General features: G+C 53.1%; 1 protein-coding gene across 1 annotated transcript in view; it reads right to left on the bottom strand.

The window, feature by feature from the left end:
* The window catches only part of LOC128978483 (sodium channel protein type 4 subunit alpha-like), a 57,856-nt gene that overhangs the window by 4,869 nt on the left and 32,631 nt on the right, over positions 1–20,356 (bottom strand). Inside the window, exons 17-24 of the mRNA XM_054396426.1 lie at positions 19,764–19,918; positions 17,185–17,358; positions 15,354–15,476; positions 14,279–14,557; positions 11,031–11,084; positions 9,450–9,587; positions 7,649–7,753; positions 6,698–6,968 (exon numbers count right to left, since the gene is read on the bottom strand). Of these exons, the coding sequence (XP_054252401.1) occupies positions 6,698–6,968; positions 7,649–7,753; positions 9,450–9,587; positions 11,031–11,084; positions 14,279–14,557; positions 15,354–15,476; positions 17,185–17,358; positions 19,764–19,918 (1,299 nt within the window). The remainder of the gene's footprint in view (positions 1–6,697; positions 6,969–7,648; positions 7,754–9,449; positions 9,588–11,030; positions 11,085–14,278; positions 14,558–15,353; positions 15,477–17,184; positions 17,359–19,763; positions 19,919–20,356) is intronic.

The following is a 20,356-nucleotide window of genomic DNA, read 5'->3' as shown; positions in this document are numbered from 1 at the left end:
TGTGATGGTTTGAAACTGTCTTTTTAATTTTTCCTTGCAAAGTTCAGAACAGAGAAAGTGAAAGAATGTAAATAAGTCACTATTGGGTGTAAGAAAGCAAAATAACGATTGTTCTAAACACTTCCATTGGATAGATAGAAATGTTTAAGAACTATTACCCAAAACAAAGTAGGCACTCTGCACATTCTGCGTTCGGCAGTGGGGGCAGTTGCTGGGCTGTCTGGCTGCTGTTTCTTCTTCTCTTCTGGCTGAAGATAACACACTGACCTTGGCAGCTAAGTTAACAACTTTCTGCTTAACTAACTCTGCTTCTCTGTCCAGGGGGGTCTGGGGGGGAAGCTCCTGGGAGAGGGAGGCCCCTTTGGGAGGGTCCCCTTGGGGGGAAGCAAAGGGAGATCGATTGTGCTTTTTCTGTTGATTGTATATATTTGTGAATGTTGTGAATTTTGTATATTTGTACATATTCATTGCATTTCATTGTAGATTTTAGACTCTGCTTGTAAATACAGCTTTTCATTTGCTTCCAGACTGGGCTAGCCTGGTTATTGTTGGTGGGGGGGGAATTTCAGCTCACACCGACACACTTTTTATTTTTGGCGCTCCAACTCGGGGCTCGATTGCTTGTTTGATTTATTTCTGCTCAGATTAGGAAGCAAAATGAAGCTGTTTTGGATTTTGAGTAATTTTATTTCATCTATTATCAGTGTGATTGTCTACAGATGGGCTGTTTCCTGCATGATAGACAAGATTGTGAGATATGTGGCATATAAGTCGTTTCTTTGGGTTAAGAACAAGTTACTGAATGTTGGTGAATTCTGTTATGGTCTTATTGGGCTAAGAAGCTATGGTAACTCAACTATGGATCTGCTAGCAGACACATATGAGTTTGTTACTCCTCTTACAACTACAGAGGGTCTTTGGAACCAGTGGTACCCTAGATATCTTGTGCTTGCCTTAATTTTGTTGCTTCTTGGAATAATCATATGGCTACTGATAGCACTGTATCAAGAAAGACATAAGGCTACTTGCTCTTCCAACTCTGCTGTGAATGTGAAAACCAAGCCAGTAAATTTGGTGGCCACTGTAACCAGAAAGCGTAAAAGGAGAGATGCAGATGCTGCAGGAGATGGTGCAGATGGAGATGAGGGTCCTTCTACTCAGGGTCCCTCTGTTAAGAAAGATCCTTCTGATGAGGAAGAGAGGGTTAGCCTTAAAACTCTGGTAGACCTCTTGAGACCCCACATGGATGATGGAGATGTAGGTCAGGATGTAGACCCTAGTAGATTAGCAACTGCTGGTAGTGCCTCTGAACTCAAGGAAATTCAACGGAGGATTAAAATAGGATTATGGGGACAGCGACCTCAGGATGATGATGATGATGATGATGAAGGATGACATACAGTCAGCTAATGCACCCAGACAGGAAATTAGACATGTGAGGAAGGATTACATCAGAGGAGATAATGAGCCAGTCCTGTCTTGGCTAGCCAGGTGTTTTGATATGGGAGCCCCAGCATTGGTGGTAGGTGACAAGTCGGCCTCTCAGTTGGGGATGCTCTCAAAGGATACAGGCATAGACAGGCATCTAGGCAAGTGCATTGGTAAAGTTTCTCTGTGGGCACGCCTCCTACTGGCAGTCTCGCTGAGGTACCCCAGCAGAGATGATTTACCATGGAACCCTAAGCCTTGGACCACAATAGCTGAGGGAATCAAGCGTCTGAGAGAGTTTGCTGTGAGAGAAGTAATGTATGGAGATCATAAGACTCTGAATCCTGATGAAATTCCTGTTGGAACAGGCCTTGCCAAAAAGCTCATTAAGCTTGCTCCTCCTAATTATGCTACTATTCTGGCAAGCAGGATTGTGGCAAGAAATTATGGTGGAGCACTTCCCACTGTTGGCCATTTCACTGACCAAATGAGGCAGTTGGAGGATAGTCTTGCACGTACTTCTTTGGTTTCAGCCATTGAAACTTTGTCTGGAGAAATGAAGAATTGCATGAAAGAGCTGAAGGAGGAACTTAAAACCTCCATATCCAACTTGATGAAGGGGGATGATTCTGATTCCTCTTCCTCCAGATGGATACAAGTTTCAGCTGTTAGGAACAGACGTGCTCCAAGAAGGCCATTCCAGAATAGGTCAAACCAAAACAGACAGCAGAGGCAATCACGTGGCAGTATCTGGATAACTCTGCGTGATCAGTTTGGTGAGAACATGAACAGATGGGATGGTCAACCAACTTCTGATCTTTTCAAGAGGTTACGGGAGCTGCAGAGGGGCAGATCCCGACGTAGCAATACCAGGAGGGTAGCTGTCGCTTCCTCAGTTTCCCAGAACAACTCTGATAGCTCCAACAGTGATCCTAATTCTGGTGCTGGACATTGTGCCAGCTGTACATGTGGAGGTAATCCCCACCATTAGGGGTGCCCTGCCTTCCGCCAGGGGGAGGTAAGGGATAATGGAGATAACAGAATCTATTGGGATGTGTACATCCAGTGGCCTGGCACTTCAAAATTTCAGAAGTACAGGGCCTTGGTTGACACAGGAGCTCAGTGCACCATAATACCATCAAATTATCAAGGGGGAGAATCTATAACTATTCAGGGAGTCACTGGTGGATCTCAAGAGTTGTTTAAGATAGAGGTTGATATAAGTTTAACTGGGAAGCAGTGGAAGAAACATACTATTGTAACAGGTCCTAATGCACCTTGTATTTTGGGAATTGACTTTCTGAGAGAAGGACGTTTTAAAGACCCTAAGGGTTACAAATGGGCTTTTGGAATAGCAACTGTAGAAATTGATGGAGGAAAATTGAAGTTGTCCATTAGACCTGAGCTTTCAGATGAATCTGCAGTTGTGGGACAACATGAGATAGAGGATGTAAAGCTGCCGGTTGCTTCTCAAACTGTGCATCACAGACAATACAGAACCAACCATGACTCTTTGGTGCCCATTCAAAACTTGATTCGTCAGTTGGAGAGTCAGAAGGTCATCAGCAAAACTCATTCACCTTTCAACAGTCCAATCTGGCCTGTGAGAAAGCAGAATGGAGAGTGGCGTCTGACAGTTGATTTCCGTGCCTTGAATGAAGTAACTCCACCCATGAGTGCAGCTGTGCCAGACATGATGGAACTCCAATATGAGCTGGAATCCAAGCAGGCCAAATGGTATGCTACCACAGACATTGCTAATGCTTTCTTCTCTATTCCCATAGCAGAGGAATGCAGGCCTCAGTTTGCTTTCACCTGGAGAGGCATTCAGTACACATTCAATCGTTTGCCCCAGGGGTGGATTCACAGTTCAACCATCTGCCATGCAGTGATCCATGATGCTTTGGAGAAAGGTGGAGCTCCAGAACACATTCAGTTCATCGATGACATCATCGTCTGGGGTGAGACTGCTGAAGAAGTCTTCGAGAAAGGTAATAAAATCATTGACATTCTCTTGCAAGCTGGTTTTGCTATCAAGCGAGACAAGGTGAAAGGACCTGCCAGAGAAATCCAGTTTCTGGGAGTGTGATGGCAAGATGGTTGCCGTCACATCCCAATGGATGTGATAAACAGAGTCTCCACCATGGCAAATCCCATCAACAAGAAAGAAACTCTGCGTTTCTTAGGCATAGTGGGATTTTGGAGACTGCACATTCCTGGATACAGTCAGATTGTGAAACCTCTATATGATGTGACTCGAAAGAGAAACAGTTTCCAATGGGGTCCTGAGCAACAAGCAGCCTTTGACCAGATCAAGCGAGAGGTAGTCCAAGCAATGGGTCTGGGACCTGTCCGAACTGGTCCAGACATTAAGAACATTCTGTACACAGCCGCGAGTGACAATGGTCCAACCTGGTGCTTATGGCAAAGAGCTCCAGGGGAGACACGAGGACGTCCTCTTGGTTTCTGGGGTCGTGGCTACAGAGGCTCAGAGGCAAACTACACTCCAACAGAGAAAGAGATTTTAGCTGCTTATGAAGGAGTGAAAGCTGCTTCTGAAGTGATTGGAACTGAGTCACAACTTCTTCTAGCTCCTAGATTGCCAGTTCTGAATTGGATGTTCAAAGGCAAAGGTTCTTCACCACATCATGCAACAGATGCTACCTGGTCTAAGTGGATGGCTCTGATAACACAGAGAGCTCGAATGGGAAATCTCGAAAGGCCTGGTTTGGTGGAGGTGATCACAAACTGGCCAGAAGGCACAAGCTGTGCTAAACCTCCAGAGGAGAGAGTAACTCGTGCTGAGGAAGCTCCTCCTTACAGTGATCTGTCTGATGATGAAAAGAGATATGCTTTGTTCACAGACGGTTCCTGTCGTCTGGTTGGGAACAAGCGGAGATGGAAATCTGCAGTGTGGAGTCCAACACGCAGAGATGCAGAAGCGAGAGATGGAGAAGGAGAATCCAGTCAATTTGCAGAGGTAAAAGCTGTCCAGCTAGCTCTTAACGTAGCTGAACGTGAGAGATGGCCAAAGCTTTATCTCTACACCGACTCGTGGATGGTAGCCAATGCCTTGTGGGGTTGGCTGAAAGACTGGAAGAAGAATGGCTGGCAGAGGAAAGGAAAGCCAATCTGGGCTGCAGATCTGTGGCAAGACATTGCTGCTCGCATTGAGAGAATCCCAGTGAGAGTGAGACACATCGATGCTCACATTCCTAAGAGCAAAGCTACTGAAGAACAACAACACAACCATCAGGCAGATCTAGCTGCAAGAGTTTCCCAGGTGGACACAAACTCTGATCCTGATCCTGATCTTGACTGGAAACACCGAGGTGAGCTGTTCTTAGCCCGGTGGGCCCATGACTCGTCAGGACATCAAGGCAGAGATGCAACCTACCGATGGGCTCGTGACAGATCCATTGACATTTCCATGGATGCTATCACACAAGTCATCCATGACTGTGACATTTGTGCTGCTATTAAGCAGGCAAAGCGGATCAAGCCCTTGTGGTACGGTGACCGATGGTCCAAGTACAAGTATGGTGAAGCCTGGCAGATTGACTACATCACTCTACCTCGTTCTCCATCTGGTAAGCAGTATGTGCTGACTATGGTAGAGGCAAGCACTGGATGGCTGGAAACTTATCCAGTTCCACATGCAACTGCACGTAACACCATTCTTGGTCTGGAAAGACAAATCCTGTGGAGACACGGAACTCCAGAGAGGATTGAGTCAGACAACGGAACTCATTTCAAGAACAATCTTGTAAAAAACTGGGCCAAAGAGCACGGCATCGAGTGGATATTCCACATTCCCTACTATGCACCAGCTGCAGGGAAGATCGAACGCTACAACGGTTTGCTGAAAACCACTCTCAAAGCCATGGGGGGTGGATCTTTGAAAAACTGGGAGAAACATTTAGCACAAGCAACCTGGTTGGTGAATAGTAGAGGTTCAGTGAATCGAGCTGGACCTGCCCAATCAGATTTGTTGCGAAAGGAAGAAGGTGATAGAGTTCCTGTTATCAGAGAAAAGAATCTGTTAGGCAAAACTGTTTGGGTATTTTCTCCTTCAGGAGAGGCCAAACCTGTCCGAGGGGTGGTTTCTGCTGAAGGTCCTGGTCACACCTACTGGGTGATGCAAGAAAATGGTGAAATTCAGTGTATTCCACAAAGAAATCTAACTTTGGCTGAGAGAGGTTAAATTCAGAGTGTTGCGCAGATACAGCATCGCGCCCAAGAGGAGAGTTCATGAGATCTACGGTGCACGAACCCTGAGAGCCCTGAGTCACCTGAGAGTCCCTGCTCCTTTCTTCGCTCCATCTGCGAGGAAACAAGCTGTTTGCTGTTTTTCCTGTGATTTGACTCTTTTGAATCATCTACATCTGAAATAGCTGGAATGGACTATGGTCTTTATTCACCTATTGTTGTAGATATTATTTTAGATTAGATAAATGATAGTAGCAGCCAATGGAATTGTTTAGAAGGGGTGGACTGTGATGGTTTGAAACTGTCTTTTTAATTTTTCCTTGCAAAGTTCAGAACAGAGAAAGTGAAGGAATGTAAATAAGTCACTATTGGGTGTAAGAAAGCAAAATAACGATTGTTCTAAACACTTCCATTGGATAGATAGAAATGTTTAAGAACTATTACCCAAAACAAAGTAGGCACTCTGCACATTCTGCGTTCGGCAGTGGGGGCAGTTGCTGGGCTGTCTGGCTGCTGTTTCTTCTTCTCTTCTGGCTGAAGATAACACGTACTGACCTTGGCAGCTAAGTTAACAACTTTCTGCTTAACTAACTGTGCTTCTCTGTCCAGGGGGGTCTGGGGGGAAGCTCCTGGGAGAGGGAGGCCCCCTTTGGGAGGGTCCCCTTGGGGGGGAAGCAAAGGGAGATCGATTGTGCTTTTTCTGTTGATTGTATATATTTGTGAATGTTGTGAATTTTGTATATTTGTACATATTCATTGCATTTCATTGTAGATTTTAGACTCTGCTTGTAAATACAGCTTTTCATTTGCTTCCAGACTGGGCTAGCCTGGTTATTGTTGGTGGGGGGGGAATTTCAGCTCACACCGACACAGAGGGTCACAGAGCACTGGAGCAGGCTGCCCAGAGAGATTGTGGAGTATCCTTCTCTGGAGCCTTTCCAGCCCTGTCTGGATGTGTTCCTGTGTGACCTGTGCTGGATTCTCTGGTCCTGCTCTGGCAGGGGGGTTGGACTGGAAGCTCTCCAGAGGTCCCTTCCAACCCTGTGATCCTGTGACTCACCTAAGATGGAGAGGATGACCACCACGAAGTCAAAGATGTTCCAGCCAATGGTGAAGAAGTAGTGGCGCAGGGCAAACATTTTGAGCACACACTCCCCGGTGAAGATGACGATGAAGACCAGATTGATCTTGTAGAGGACAGATGTCTTGAGTTCACTTTGATCATCTGTTTCCACCATCATAGTCACCATGTTCAGACAGATGAGGATCATGATGGTGATGTCAAACACTTGCTTGGTGACAAAGTCAAACACCATCCCTTGAACCTTGTTCTGCAGCCAGTGCCGTGTGGTGGTGAGGGAGAGGCAGAGGTTGAAGTGGGAGCAGCAGACAGACAGACAGCAAACCAGAGACACAGCAAGGAGGAGAAGAAGAAGAAGGAACCATACTTGAAAGGGTGTAGAAAACCTCATGCTCAGGTGCCATGGCCCCACATGTTATGGTAGGAGGATGCCCAGCACCTTGAAGGATGAAGCCCATCTGGTGGCACCATGGCTAGGAGGTGTGGGCAAAGGGGGCAGCTGCCCTCTGATTGTATCCACAGCTAACAGTGCATCAGGGCAAAAATAAACAGGTGGGAAAGGCCTCACCTGAGCAGGGCTGCCAAACCCACACCCAAGTGCACTGCCTGGATCCATGTCCCTTCCAGAGTGGTGGGAGCTGAGCTGCTCCCCAGCCCAACTCACTCTGAGTGGGGAGAAAACCCTGTAAAAGGGAGGCTCCCCCCCAGCAGATCCAGGCCTGAAGAGCAAAGCCAAAGGAGGCTGCTTGATCTGAAGGTCTTCTGAAGCTCTTAACAGGGTCCTGTCTGAGGAGCAGCAGTGGGGACCCAGGATTTGGCTCCTTGTCCTGGCAACTGCTCTTCCCTAGACTCTTCTTGTTCCCTTGGGGGCAGCTGGGGGCCCAAAGTGCTCCCTCCCTGCTGCTCTCCAGGGTGATGAACCCAACGTACCGAGGGCCTGGGGATGGGCTTCTGGGGTTTCTTGGAGCCAAGCTTCTTCATGGCATTGTAGTATTTCTTCTGCTCTTCTGTCATGAAGATGTCTTTGCCTCCAAAGTATAAAGAGAATCACTGCTGTTAGACTTGGGACCACCTTTTCCCACCAAACATCTCTTGACCATGGTCCACCAAGAGTATACAGCCAGGCTCCTACCAGCCATTGGCCACTGCACTGACTCAGTGAATCAGAGAACCATTCAGGTTGGAGAAGCCTTCTGAGCTCATCCAGTCCAACCAGCAACCCAGCCCCCCCTTGGCCACTAAACCATGGCCCCAGGTGCCATGACCACACATTTCTTGAACACCTCCAGGGATGGGGACTCCACCACCTCCCTGGGCAGCCTGTGCCAACCCCTGACCACTCCTCCAGCAAAGAAATTTTCCCTAATCTCCAACCTAACCTTCCCCTGGCACAATTTCAGGCCATTTCCTCTTGTCCTGTCATTAGGTACCTGCCAGAAGAGGCCAACACCATCTCACTCCAATCTGCTTCCTCCCTGCTTACCCTTTTCTAAGCTGCTTCCCTTAGTCCACCTCACCCATGGGTGCTCACCCCAGCAGTGGAGTTTCCTCCTGCAGAGCTGAGATGCTGCCTCCCAGCCTGCTGCAGCAATGTGGCACCTCATGCTCTGCTGGGCCTCACCCTCTCCTTGCTGGCCAGGTGCTGCTGGGACCAAGGCAGCATCTCAGAGTGCTTCAGAGCTTCCTGGGCACAACCACCGTGCTCCATGCCACCCACCCACTCCTCGCTTCCCTGGGCCATTAGCCCTGTGCTCCTCACTTGGAAACAGAGTTTGGGTTTCTTCTGGATGCAAGGAAAAATGATGGGAGAGGGCCATGGGGTGGGAGAAGTCAAAGTGATGGCAAAAGTGTCAGATGTCTGCCCATGCCTGCTGTGGCAGAGCCCAGAGAAAGGAGACAGATCTCATGGAATCCCCAAATCCCAGCATGGTTGGGCTGGAAGGGACCTCTGGAGCTCATCCAGTCCAACCCCCTGCTCCAGCAGGGCATCCACAGCAGCTTGCCCAGGAGCACAATGCCCAGGGGGGGTTGGAAGCTCTCCACACAAGGAGACTCCACAACCTTTCAGCAGCCTGCTCCAGGCCTCCAGCAGCCTCACACCAAAGAATTTTCTCCTCCTGTTCAGATGGAACCTCCTGGGTTCCAGTTTGTGCCCACTGCCCCTTGGCCTGTCCCTGGGCAGCACTGAGCAGAGTCTGGCCCCAGCCTCTTGCCCCCCAGCCTTTAGCTCTTGCTGAGCATTGCTCAGCTCCCCTCTGGGGCTGCTCTTCTGCAGGCTCTCAGCCCCAGGGCTCTCAGCCTTTGCTCCTCACAGAGCTGCTCCAGGCCCCTCAGCAGCTTTGTGGCCTCTGGTGGGGTCTCTCCAGCTTCTCCTGTCTCTCTAGACTCTGTTGCCTCTTCCCTCTGCACCCATAAATGAATCACAGAATCGTTTTGGTTGGAAAAGACCTTTCAGACCATCAAGCCCAACCATTATCTCTCTCTCCCAAGCCTGCTGCTCTGAAACCCTCTGGCAGTGCTGTGGCCAGGACACGTCCCCAGGTGCTGCCTGTCCAAGCTCTCCTGGTTCCCTCTGCAGGAAGCCACTGACAGCTAGCAGGGATTCATCCTGCAGAGGGGCCCTGGGCTCCAGCCAAGCACCAGGCACAGCAGCCTTGGGGTGCTGGTCCCCCCCATGCTGGGGCAGTGCCCCAGGGCACAGGAGTGGCTGCAGCACCCTGCAGGTACTCATCTTTTTCTTCTGCTGGTTGAAGTTGTCGATGATGACACCGATGAAGAGGTTCAAGGTGAAGAAGGATCCGAAGATGATGAAGATGACGAAGTAGAGGTACATGTAGAGGTTGATCTCATAGGAAGGCTGCTCTTCAATCTGCCCAGGAGAGATGGGAAACAGGAGATTAACCCCCTCCAGAGAGCATAGCCCCCAGCTCCTGGCCAAGGGGGGACTCTATCCAGACAGGGCTGTGGGGAGGCTGCTCCGAACCATTTGGTTGAGTGCCTGTGGGAGCAGACAGGGAAGGGACATTGATAGAATCATAGGATTGGCAGGGCTGGAAGGGACCCCAAGGATCATCCAGGGCCAACCCCCTGCCTTGGGCAGGGACACCTCCCCCCAGCCCAGCTTGCTCAAGGCCTCATCCAGCCTGGACTTGAGCACCTCCAGGGAGGGGACAGCCACAGCCTCCCTGGGCAACCTGTGCCAGTGTCTCCCCACCCTCACTCTCAACAATTTCTTCCTCATCTCCAGTCTCAATCTCCCCTCTCCCAGCTCAAAGCCATTGTCCCTCATCCTGTCACTCCCAGCCCTTGTCCAAAGTCCCTCCCCAGCTCTCCTGGAGCCCTTTAGGTACTGGAAGGCTGCTCTGAGGTCTCCCTGGAGCTTTCTCTTCTCCAGGCTGAACAGCCCCAACTCTCTCAGCCTGTTTCCATAGGCGAGGTTCTCCAGCCCTCTGAACATCTTCATGTCCTCCTCTGGACATCCTCATGGACATCCTCATGTCCATGGACCCCAGGGAGGTCTCAGCAGAGCACAGCAGAGGGGCAGAATCCCTTCCCTGCCCCTGCTGCCCACACAGCCCAGGACAGGGCTGGCTCTGGCTGGCAGTGCTCAGTGCCAGCTCATCTCCAGCTTTTCCTTCTGCAGCACCCCCAAGCTCTTCTCCACAGGGCTGCTCTCCAGCCCTCCACCCCCAGCCTGGATTGATACCAGGGCTGCACGGATCCATGTGCAGAACCTTGCACCAGAAGGGACACAACTGAGGCAGAGGGACTTTTTAGGGTGTCAGGGAGTGATGGGACTGGGGGGGATGGAAAAAAAAAAATAGAAATGGATAGATTCAGATTGGATGTCAGGAAGAAGTTCTTCCCCATGAGGGTGGTGAGACACTGGCACAGGTTGCCCAGGGAGGTGGTGGAAGCCTCATCCCTGGAGGTTTTTGCAGCCAGGCTGGATGTGGCTGTGAGCAACCTGCTGTGGTGTGAGGTGTTCCTGCCCATGGCAGGGGGGTTGGAACTGGCTGAGCCTTGAGGTCCCTTCCAGCCCTGACAATTCTGTGATTTCTCCACTCCTTAACTCATGTCCTAGCCAAAGCCAAGGGTGGGATGCAGGCAGCCCCACCAGCACCACCAGGCAGTGCCTGGGGGGTGATGCATTTGAGAGGTCCATCCCCAGCCCACCCTGAGCTCCTCCTTGGCCCCAGGACTCTGCTCCCAGCCTGTCAGGGCCAAGTAGGTCTTGAGATGAGCCATGCTTGGTGCCAGGTGTGAGCCATGCTTGGTGCCAGGTGTGAGCCATCCCTGCTGCTCTCCTCACCTCCCTTGAGTCCACAGCTGCATACATGATGTCCATCCAGCCTTTGAAGGTTGCCTGTGGGGACAGAGGAGAAGAGGAGGTTAGGCAGGAGGGCTCTGGGGCTAGGGGGGAGTGGAGGCTGATGGAGTTGGTTTGGGGCTTTAGCTCTGCCCATGCCTGCCTGGCCTGGAGGTACAGCTCCTCAGTGGGCATGGCAGGAGAGGGACCCTGAGCTGAATGCACAGGAGCAGCACCACGGTGCAGAGCACTGCAGCCTGCATCTGCACAGCAGAGTGCAACACAAGCTCTGTTCTGTGGCTGAGCTCACCAGGCAGGCACTTCCCAGAATCCCAGAATCCCAGCATGGTGGGGCTGGAAAGGAGATCATCCAGCAGGGCACCCACAGCAGCTTGCCCAGAGGAGGGTTGGAAGCTCTCCAGAGAAGACTCCACACAACCTCTCTGGGCAGTCTGCTCCAGGCCTCCAGCACCCTCACAACAAAGAAGTTTCTCCTCCTCTTCAGATGGAACCTCCTGGGTTCCAGTTTGTGCCTTTTGCCCCTTGGCCTGTCCCTGGGCACCACTGAGCAGAGTCTGGCCCCAGCCTCTTGCCCCCCAGCCTTTAGCTCTTGCTGAGCATTGCTCAGCTCCCCTCTGGGGCTGCTCTTCTGCAGGCTCTCAGCCCCAGGGCTCTCAGCCTCACAGAGCTGCTCCAGGCCCCTCAGCAGCTTTGCAGCCTCCCCTGGACTCTCTCCAGCAGTTCTCTGTCTCTCTTGAACTGGGGAGCCCAGAACTGGACCCAGGACTCCAGATGTGGCCCCACTTGTGCAGATTAGAGGGGGAGGGGAACCTCCCATCCCACTTCCCCAGACACCTGAGTGGAACCAGGCTGGGTAAAGAAGCAAATGACTCTTTTCCCCCAAACCAAAGTGCATTTTCCCCATGACAGAGCCATCCAGGGCCAGCTGCCTCCCTCCTGCTCCCACCCTGTGCCACCTCCACCCCCCCTGACTATCTGCTGGGCAAGGTGGGAGGGTTGCAGTGTGTCTTCTGCTGCTGATTTGCTCAACAAAAAGCCCAAAGGTCTCATTTCCTGACTCTGATGGAACAACCAACCCGAAGAGGAAGCTGAATTTCAAGGTGGTTAATCACAGCCTCTAGATTTTGTGTTCTTCTGCAAGTCAGTGACTGCTGGGTGCCCTGGATCTGCTGGCACTCACCCCACCCCAGCCACCTCCTTGCTCCTGCATCCAGGACTTCTCCAGAAGTCTGTCTGGAGGACTTTCACCTCTAGGCTTGGTACTTCCCACACTTATCCACAGTGGTTCCCTGGGGACACGATTCCATCCCATCTTCTACATTGTCCCTTTCCTCCTGGGCTCTGCAGTGCTTTTCTTGTGTGTTAAATACCAAGTTTGGAGCTAAGCAGCAGCTGAAAGGCCTCATGTCCCATGAGGACAGGTTGGGAGAGGTGGGATTGTTGAGACTGGAGAAGAGAAGGCTCCAGAGAGACCTTAAAGCAGCCTTCAAGTACCTGAAAGGGGCTACAGGAAGGCTGGGGAGGGACTTTTTAGGGTGTCAGGGAGTGATGGGACTGGGGGGAATGGAGCAAAACTAGAAGTGGGGAGATTCAGATTGGATGTCAGGAAGAAGTTCTTCCCCATGAGGGTGGTGAGAGACTGGCACAGGTTGCCCAGGGAGGTGGTGGAAGCCTCATCCCTGGAGGTTTTTGCAGCCAGGCTGGATGTGGCTGTGAGCAACCTGCTGTGGTGTGAGGTGTCCCTGCCCATGGCAGGGGGTTGGAACTGGATGAACCTTGAGGTCCCTTCCAACCCTGACAATTCTCTGATGCTAACCAATCCCACTGGGCAGACAATAGACACAAAGTTAGATGTACACACTGCCTTTTGCTTTTTTCTGGGAGACACCAACTTGTGCCTTCAGCTTGGCTGTGCTGCCCTTGGCTGTGGTCTTTGTTGTGGCTGGGTAGCCTAACAAAATAACTCTCTGCTCTTGTCTCTTGTCCCTTTGTGTTCAGGGGGTAAGGAGGGGAGCAGGGAAGGGGAAGCTATGAGCTGCCCTGGTTTTTGGCCAGGTTTTGGTGATCTTGGCTGTTTATCAAGTGTAAATACCTGTAAATATTGTCAGTATTGTGTATTTTGTACTCATTCAGAAAATTACAGAATCAGCCAGGTTGGAAAAGACCTCAGAGATCATCAAGTCCAACCTATCACCCAATACCTAACACCTCCTGACAACTAAAACATGCCTCCAAGTGCCACATCCAAGCTTTTTTTGAACACTTCCAGGGATGGTGACTCCACCACCTCCCTGGACAGCACATCCCAATGGCAATCTCTCTTTCTGGGAAGAACTTCTTGCTAAGCTCAAGCCTAAACCTCCCCCTGCACAGCTTGAGACTGTGTCCTCTTGTTCTGGTGCTGCTTGCCTGGGAGCAGAGCCCAACCCCCACCTGGCTACAACCTCCCTGCAGGTAGTTGTAGACAGCAGTGAGGTCTGCCCTGAGCCTCCTCTTCTCCAGGCTGAACACCCCCAGCTCCCTCAGCCTCTCCTCACAGGGCTGTGCTCCAGACCCCTCCCCAGCCTCGTTGCCTTTCTCTGGACACGTTCAAGTCTCTCAATGTCCTTCTTAAACAGAGGAGCCCCAGAACTGGACACAGCACTCAAGGTGTGACCTAACCAGAGCTGAGCACAGGGCAGGATGAGTTCCCTGCTCCTGCTGGCCACACTGTTCCTGATGCAGGCCAGGATGCCATTGGCCTTCTTGGCCACCTGGGCACACTGCTGGCTCCTGTTCAGCTGCTGTCACCCAGCACCCCCAGGTCCCTCTCTGCCTGGCTGCTCTCAGCCACTCTGTCCCCAGCCTGGAGCACTGCCTGGGGTTGTTGTGTCCAAAGTGCAGCACCTGGCACTTGGACTTGTTGAATGCCATCTTGTTGGACTCTGCCCATCTCTCCAGCCTGTCCAGGTCCCTCTGCAGAGCCTCCTACCCTCCAACAGATCCACTCCTGCCTCCAACTTGGTGTCATCTGCAAACTTACTAATGGTGGACTCTACCTCCTCATCCAGACCATGAATGAAGACATTAACCAGGGCTGCATCTCACTGTAGATTGCACTTCTGCTTGTGGACACAGCTCCAGTTGTGCTTCCAGCTGGGCTGCTCTGACCACTTAATGCTGGGGGGCGGGGAGGGGAGATGGAATTTTCCACCCATCTTGGAGGGGCAGCAGCTGCTTTCGGTACCTACCACCTGCAGCAAGGAGAGGTATCCCAGGCCCACGTTGTCGAAGTTGACCTTGACATTGAGCCACCTGACCTGGTTGGTGTGGAGCAGGGCCAGGCAGTCGCTCTTGTTGTTGACCTCGCTGATGGGGAAGAGCTCCCCGGTGGTGGTGTTGACGCAGCGGTAGTACTTCCCTGCAAAGAGGTTCACCCCCATGATGCTGAAGATCAGCCAGAAGATCAGGCACACCAGCAGCACGTTCATGATGGAGGGGATGGCACCCAGCAAGGCGTTCACCACCACCTGTGAGCGGAGAAGAGACCCTGGAGGGCCTGGCTGGGGAGCCAGCTGACCCTCGCAGCCCCTGCGGCCCAGCCCTACCCTCCCCCTCTGCCCCAGCAGCACCAAGTGGGCTTCCAGCTGGATCAGAGGTGGCTTTGCATTGATCTCATTGATCTGGAGGGCCCTGAAACCAGCTGGGGTTACATTCCACAGCCACCCCATGGTCCTTTCAGTTCACAGCATCACAGGATGTTAGGGGTTGGAAGGGACCTCTGGAGATCATCGAGTCCAAGCCCCCTGCCAGAGCAGGACCAGAGAATCCAGCACAGGGCACACAGGAACACATCCAGACAGGGCTGGAAAGGCTCCAGAGAAGGAGACTCCACAACCTCTCTGGGCAGCCTGCTCCAGGGCTCTGTGACCCTGATAGTGCAGAAGTTCCTCCTCATGCTGAGGTGGAACCTCCTGTGCTGCAGTTTCCATCCATTGCTCCTTGTCCTATCCCAGGGTGCAGCTGAGCAGAGCCTGTCCCTGTCCCCTCCCTCCTAACCCCCAGCCCTCAGTTATTCATAAACATTTATTAAATCCCCTCTCAGCCTTCTCTTCTCCTGACTAAGCAGCCCCAGGGCTCTCAGCCTCTCCTCATAGGGCACAGAATCATGGAACTCTCGAGGCTGGAAGAGCCCTTAGAGATCATCCAGCCCAACCACCTGCCTGGAGCTCCCAGTCCCACCACTGCTGCTGAGCCACATGGTGGAGGTGACTGCTGACTGGTGCCACGTTGCTTGTGCCAGCAGCACCTGGTGGGGGTCCTTACCCTCATGCCTTCAAATCTGGAGAGGGCACGCAGGGGTCTCAGAGCCCGCAGCGTCCGCAGGGACTTGATGGCTCCCAGCTCGGAGTATCCCAACCAGTTAGCTGTCAGGCTGACCAGGGAGACCTGCAAGGAGCAGCCCAAGGGATTAGCAGCACCTCAGGTGGGAACACAGCTGAGCCGTGCCCCTGCAGCTCCTGCCCTTCCCTCTCTCCCCAGCACCCCCTCAGGCTGGTGGTCATCACCTTGTCTTGGCACACAGGGACTGGCACTGAGTCCTTGGGTTCCTGGTGACCAACCAGCTGAGGCTGTCTCTGCTCCTGGGTGGGAGGGCTGCAGAAATACTGCCCAGGGGGAAGAACCTGCCCTGACACAGAGCATTTGGGAGACCCTGTGGCCCTCCACATCTCTTCTGGGCTCTGGGGGAGCAGCATGGGCTTGTTCTGGCATGAGCAGGAAACAGGAAGGGTTTGAAAGGCTTCCTGCAACCAAGGAAGAAGTGACCCTTCCTGTGGAGGACTGCTTTAAGCAAGGCTCTAAGCCCTCATTCCACAGCCACCCCATGGTCCTTTCAGTTCACAGCTCACAGGATGTTAGGGGTTGGAAGGGACCTCTGGAGATCATCAAGTCCAAGTGCCCTACCAGAGCAGGACCATAGAATCCAGCACAGGGCACACAGGAACACATCCAGACAGGGCTGGAAAGGCTCCAGAGAAGGAGACTCCACAACCTCTCTGGGCAGCCTGCTCCAGTGCTCTGGGACCCTCACAGTGCAGAAGTTCCTCCTCGTGTTGAGGTGGAACCTCCTGTGCTGCAGTTTCCATCCATTGTCTCTTGTCCTATCCCAGGGTGCAGCTGAGCAGAGCCTGTCCCTGTCCCTGTCCCTTCTCCTGCCCCCCAGCCCTCAGAGTCCTTTGGAGACAACCACTCCCTGGGGAAGCAGCAGGTGACACCCCCAGGCTGAGCTGTGTCCTGCTTTGCTCTGACACAGACATTTGGTTTCTCTCTGTGCTGTGCCCTCCACCTGCTTGCCCATGCCCAGCTGTGGGGTGGGCACTGAGCTGTGACTCCATGTGACAAACACCTTGGGCTGCTTTGCCAGCACCTTGCTCCCCACAGCCTGGGGCCTCCCCAGCCCTTCACCTTCTGCAGGTCTGGTGGGTTTTGGGCTGGTTCTGGGTATCTGGTGGCTGCTGGGAACCACCCAAAGCTCACTTTGTGTGTGAGGAGGCAAGAAGCAAGAAGGATTGCAGAGAAAGAGGAGTCCCAGGAGGGAAGGAGAGGATGGGAGAGGTGGATGAGCATTTCCAGTGGGGAAGGAGAGGTTGGGACAGGTGAAAGAGCATTCCCGGGGGGAAGGAGAGGATGGAAGAGGTGAGAGCATTCCCGGGGGGAAGGAGAGGATGGAAGAGGTGAAAGAGCATTCCCAGGGGGGAAGAAGAGGATGGGAGAGGTGGAAGAGCATTCCCAGGGGGAAGGAGAGGATGGAAGAGGTGAAAGAGCATTCCCAGGGGGGGAGGAGAGGATGGAAGAGGTGAGAGCATTCTCGGGGGGGAGGAGAGGATGGGAGAGGTGGAAGATCATTCCCAGGGGAGAAGGAGAGGATGGGACAGGTGCAAGAGCATTCCCAGGGGGAAAGGAGAGGATGGAACAGGTGCAAGAGCATTCCCAGGGGAGAAGGAGAAGATGGGACAGGTGCAAGAGCATTCCCAGGGGGAAGGAGAGGATGGGACAGGTGCAAGAGCATTCCCGGAGGGGCCTGCAACAATTCCCTCCTGCTCCCACCCCCCTTGGCTAGCCCTGGCTCTGGAGGTGCTCCTCAGGCCACACTCACATCGACGATGAGGAAGTCCAGCCAGCACCAGGCGTTGGTGAAGTAGACCTTGAAGCCATAGGCCACCCACTTGAGCAGCATCTCCAGGACAAAGACATAGGAGAAGACCTTGTCAGCATACTCCAGGATGGTGCGGATCACCTTCTGCTGCTCGATGTAGATGTCCTCAAAGGCCTGGAAGAGGCAGGGAGCTCGGTGGCAGTCACGCTTCAGGAGAGCCCTGCCTGCCTCAGGGCAGCCACAGCCACCCCTGCCTGAGCCTCCCAGGGCTCAGGGCCAGCTTGAAAAGTTGAGAGCCTGGCTGCAGGTGGCCCCTGAGCAGCGTGGGGACCAACCCTGGGAAGCTCTGGTGGAGAGCTTTGCCCTGAAGCAAGGCTTCACTGAAGCAAATCATGGATTTACTGAATTGTTTTGGTTGGGAGAGACATTGGTGGAGTCCAAGCAGCAACCCAGCACTGCCAGGGCACCACCAAACCATGGCCCTCAGCACCATGTCTGACAGGCTCTGAAACCCCTCCAGGCATGGGGGCTCCACCACTGCCCTGGGCAGCCTGGGCCAGGCCTTGGCAACCCTCAAGGGGAAGAAATTGTTCCTCATGTCCAACCTAAACCTCCCCTGGGGCAACTTGAGGCCTTTTCCTCTCCTCCTATCACTTGATCCTTGGGAGAAGAGCTCAACCCCCAGCAGGCTGCAACCTCCTTTCTCCCCTCAGGTCTCCCCTCAGCCTCCTCTCCTCCAGACTAACCAACCCCACTTCCCTCAGCTGCTCCTCACCACATTTGTTGTGCTCCAGCCCAGCTCTGTTGCCTTTCTGTGGACCAGCTCCAGCACCTAACACAGCTCAGGGTGCAGCTGCACCAAACTCCCACCAGTCTGAGCAGAGGTCCAAAGCCAGGACACCAGCCTGCACCTGTGGCTGCCTTGCTGGCCTTCAGTTTGGGTTCCTGCTGTGCCCACATGGCACATGGAACAGAAGTGAGCAGAGGGAGGAGGATGGTGGCCAGATGTTGCACAGCTGTTTCAGCACAGCTTTGGATTGATTCCAGCACAGCTTTGGATGGATTCCAGCACTGGCTACAGCCTCTGCTATCCCAAATCTGCCCTTCAGGTGCAGACATGCTTGAGAGTACATCTCAGAACCAGCTCCAGCCCTCTGCTCTCCTTCCCTCCCTCTTTATCTCCAAACCCACCAAGAAGTTGGTCCCCCCATTAGCTCTGTGGGTTTCCAGGCTGACTCAAACCCAGCCCAGCCCCTTGGAGAGGACCAATGGACTGACACAGCTTGTGAATGAGGTGGATTTAAACAGATGGCTGAGTTCTGGGAGGGTGCAGGGGGGCTGGAGGTACTCAGGAGCTACCTGTTAACCATGGATGATTCCTGAAGCACCTCCTGACACCAGGTATGGAGGCAATGAAGTGAGGAACCATCCACAGGAAGCTAAACAGGTGGTGCAGATAGGTCATGGCTGACATCAAGAGCAGTAGGGGAGGCTGTAGGGGATGGCAACGCCTTGAGCCCATGGACCACTGCCCATGGTGGATGCTGGGGAGGGCTGTACAAGGGTGACCATGCTGATGCAGAGCTCTTGGAGGTCAAGGGGAGGCTGGACACTGGGTAGACCTGAGGCAGATGGGGTTTGAAATCAAACATCTGCCCACAGCTGTCTCATTTTGCACAGGAGGCAACCAGGTGATGCCCACAGCCCCCAGTGCTGCTGCCTGGGCCTTGCCCATGTTCCTGGGTTGCCATCACCCAGAGTTTTGAGTTGATTTGATATGTCCTAGGTTTCTGAGACCTGGAAGTTGGACTGACAGACAGGACACAGGACCTTCAGGAAATTTGTGTTGTTCTAGAACCATAGAAGCATGGAATCCCAGAGTCATAGCATCACACAAGGCTTGAGGTTGGAAGAGGTCCTCTGCTGTGCCTTAGTGAGACCTCCCCTGGAATATTGCATCCAGTTCTGGGCTCCCCAGTTCAGAGGGACAGGGATCTGCTGCAGAGAGTCCAAGGGAGGGCTACAAGGATGCTGAAGGGACTGGAGACTGCCTGGGGAGGAGAGGCTGAGAGCCCTGGGGGTGGTTAGTCTGGAGAGGAGAAGACTGAGAAGGGATTTAATCAAAGTCTATAAATGACTGAGGGTTGGGTGTCAGGAAAGAAGGGACAGGGACAGGCTCTGCTCACTTGTGCCCTGGGATAGGACAAGAGGCAATGGATGGAAACTCCAGCACAGGAGGTTCCACCTCAACATGAGGAGGAACTTCTGCACTGTGAGGGTGACAGAGCCCTGGAGCAGGCTGCCCAGAGAGGTTGTGGAGTCTCCTTCTCTGGAGCCTTTCCAGCCCTGTCTGGATGTGTTCCTGTGTGACCTGTGCTGGATTCTCTGGTCCTGCTCTGGCAGGGCTTGGACTGGAAGCTCTCCAGAGGTCCCTTCCAACCCCTCACACCCTGTGAGATCACCAAGTCCAGCCCCTCGCCTGGAGCTCCCATGCAACCCTCTGCACCATCTCTTTAGCTTGATGAGGAGGGCTCCTCCTTCCAGTGGGGCCAGGGGGGCAGGGTGGGGGCAGGACCTACCAGTGCCCCACTGCTGAGGAGGATCATGAAGACGATGAAGGTCTCGAACCAGTCGTGCTCCACGATGCGGAAGCAGGTCCTCCTCAGGTTCCACCACAGCCTCCCCCTCTCACTGCTGATGTCCACATAGAGGCAGGGGAACCTCTTCACACAGCCTGGGGATGGGACAAAGAGCTGTAGGTTACCTCCTGCCCAGGCCCTTTGTTCCTGTTCTTAGTGTCTTTTGAAAGCCTCCTAGGGAGAGGTTGGAGCAGGATCCTGCTGGCTTTGAGGCTGTGCACAGAAGAGGGAATTCCCACTGGGATCATCTCCCTGGTGGTGGAACCATAGAATGGATTGGGTTGGAAGGGACCCTCCAAGATCATCTTGTCCAACCCCCCCTGCAATCAGCAGGGACATCTCCAGCTGCAGCAGGTTGCTCAGGGCCCCAGCAAGCTTGACCTTGAATATGTCCAGGGACAGAGCCTCCACCACCTCCCTGGGCAGCCTGTTCCAGTGTCTCCCCAGCCTCACTGTGCAGAACTCCCTCCTGATGTCCATCCTAACTCTGCCCTGCTCCACTTTCAAACCATTGCCTCTCATCCTATCCCCAC

This window comes from Indicator indicator, chromosome 37, assembly GCF_027791375.1.
Source record: "Indicator indicator isolate 239-I01 chromosome 37, UM_Iind_1.1, whole genome shotgun sequence".
Lineage (NCBI taxonomy): Eukaryota > Metazoa > Chordata > Aves > Piciformes > Indicatoridae > Indicator > Indicator indicator.
The sequence above is the reverse complement of the archived record's forward strand: the minus strand, read 5'-3'. Positions and strand labels throughout refer to the sequence as shown.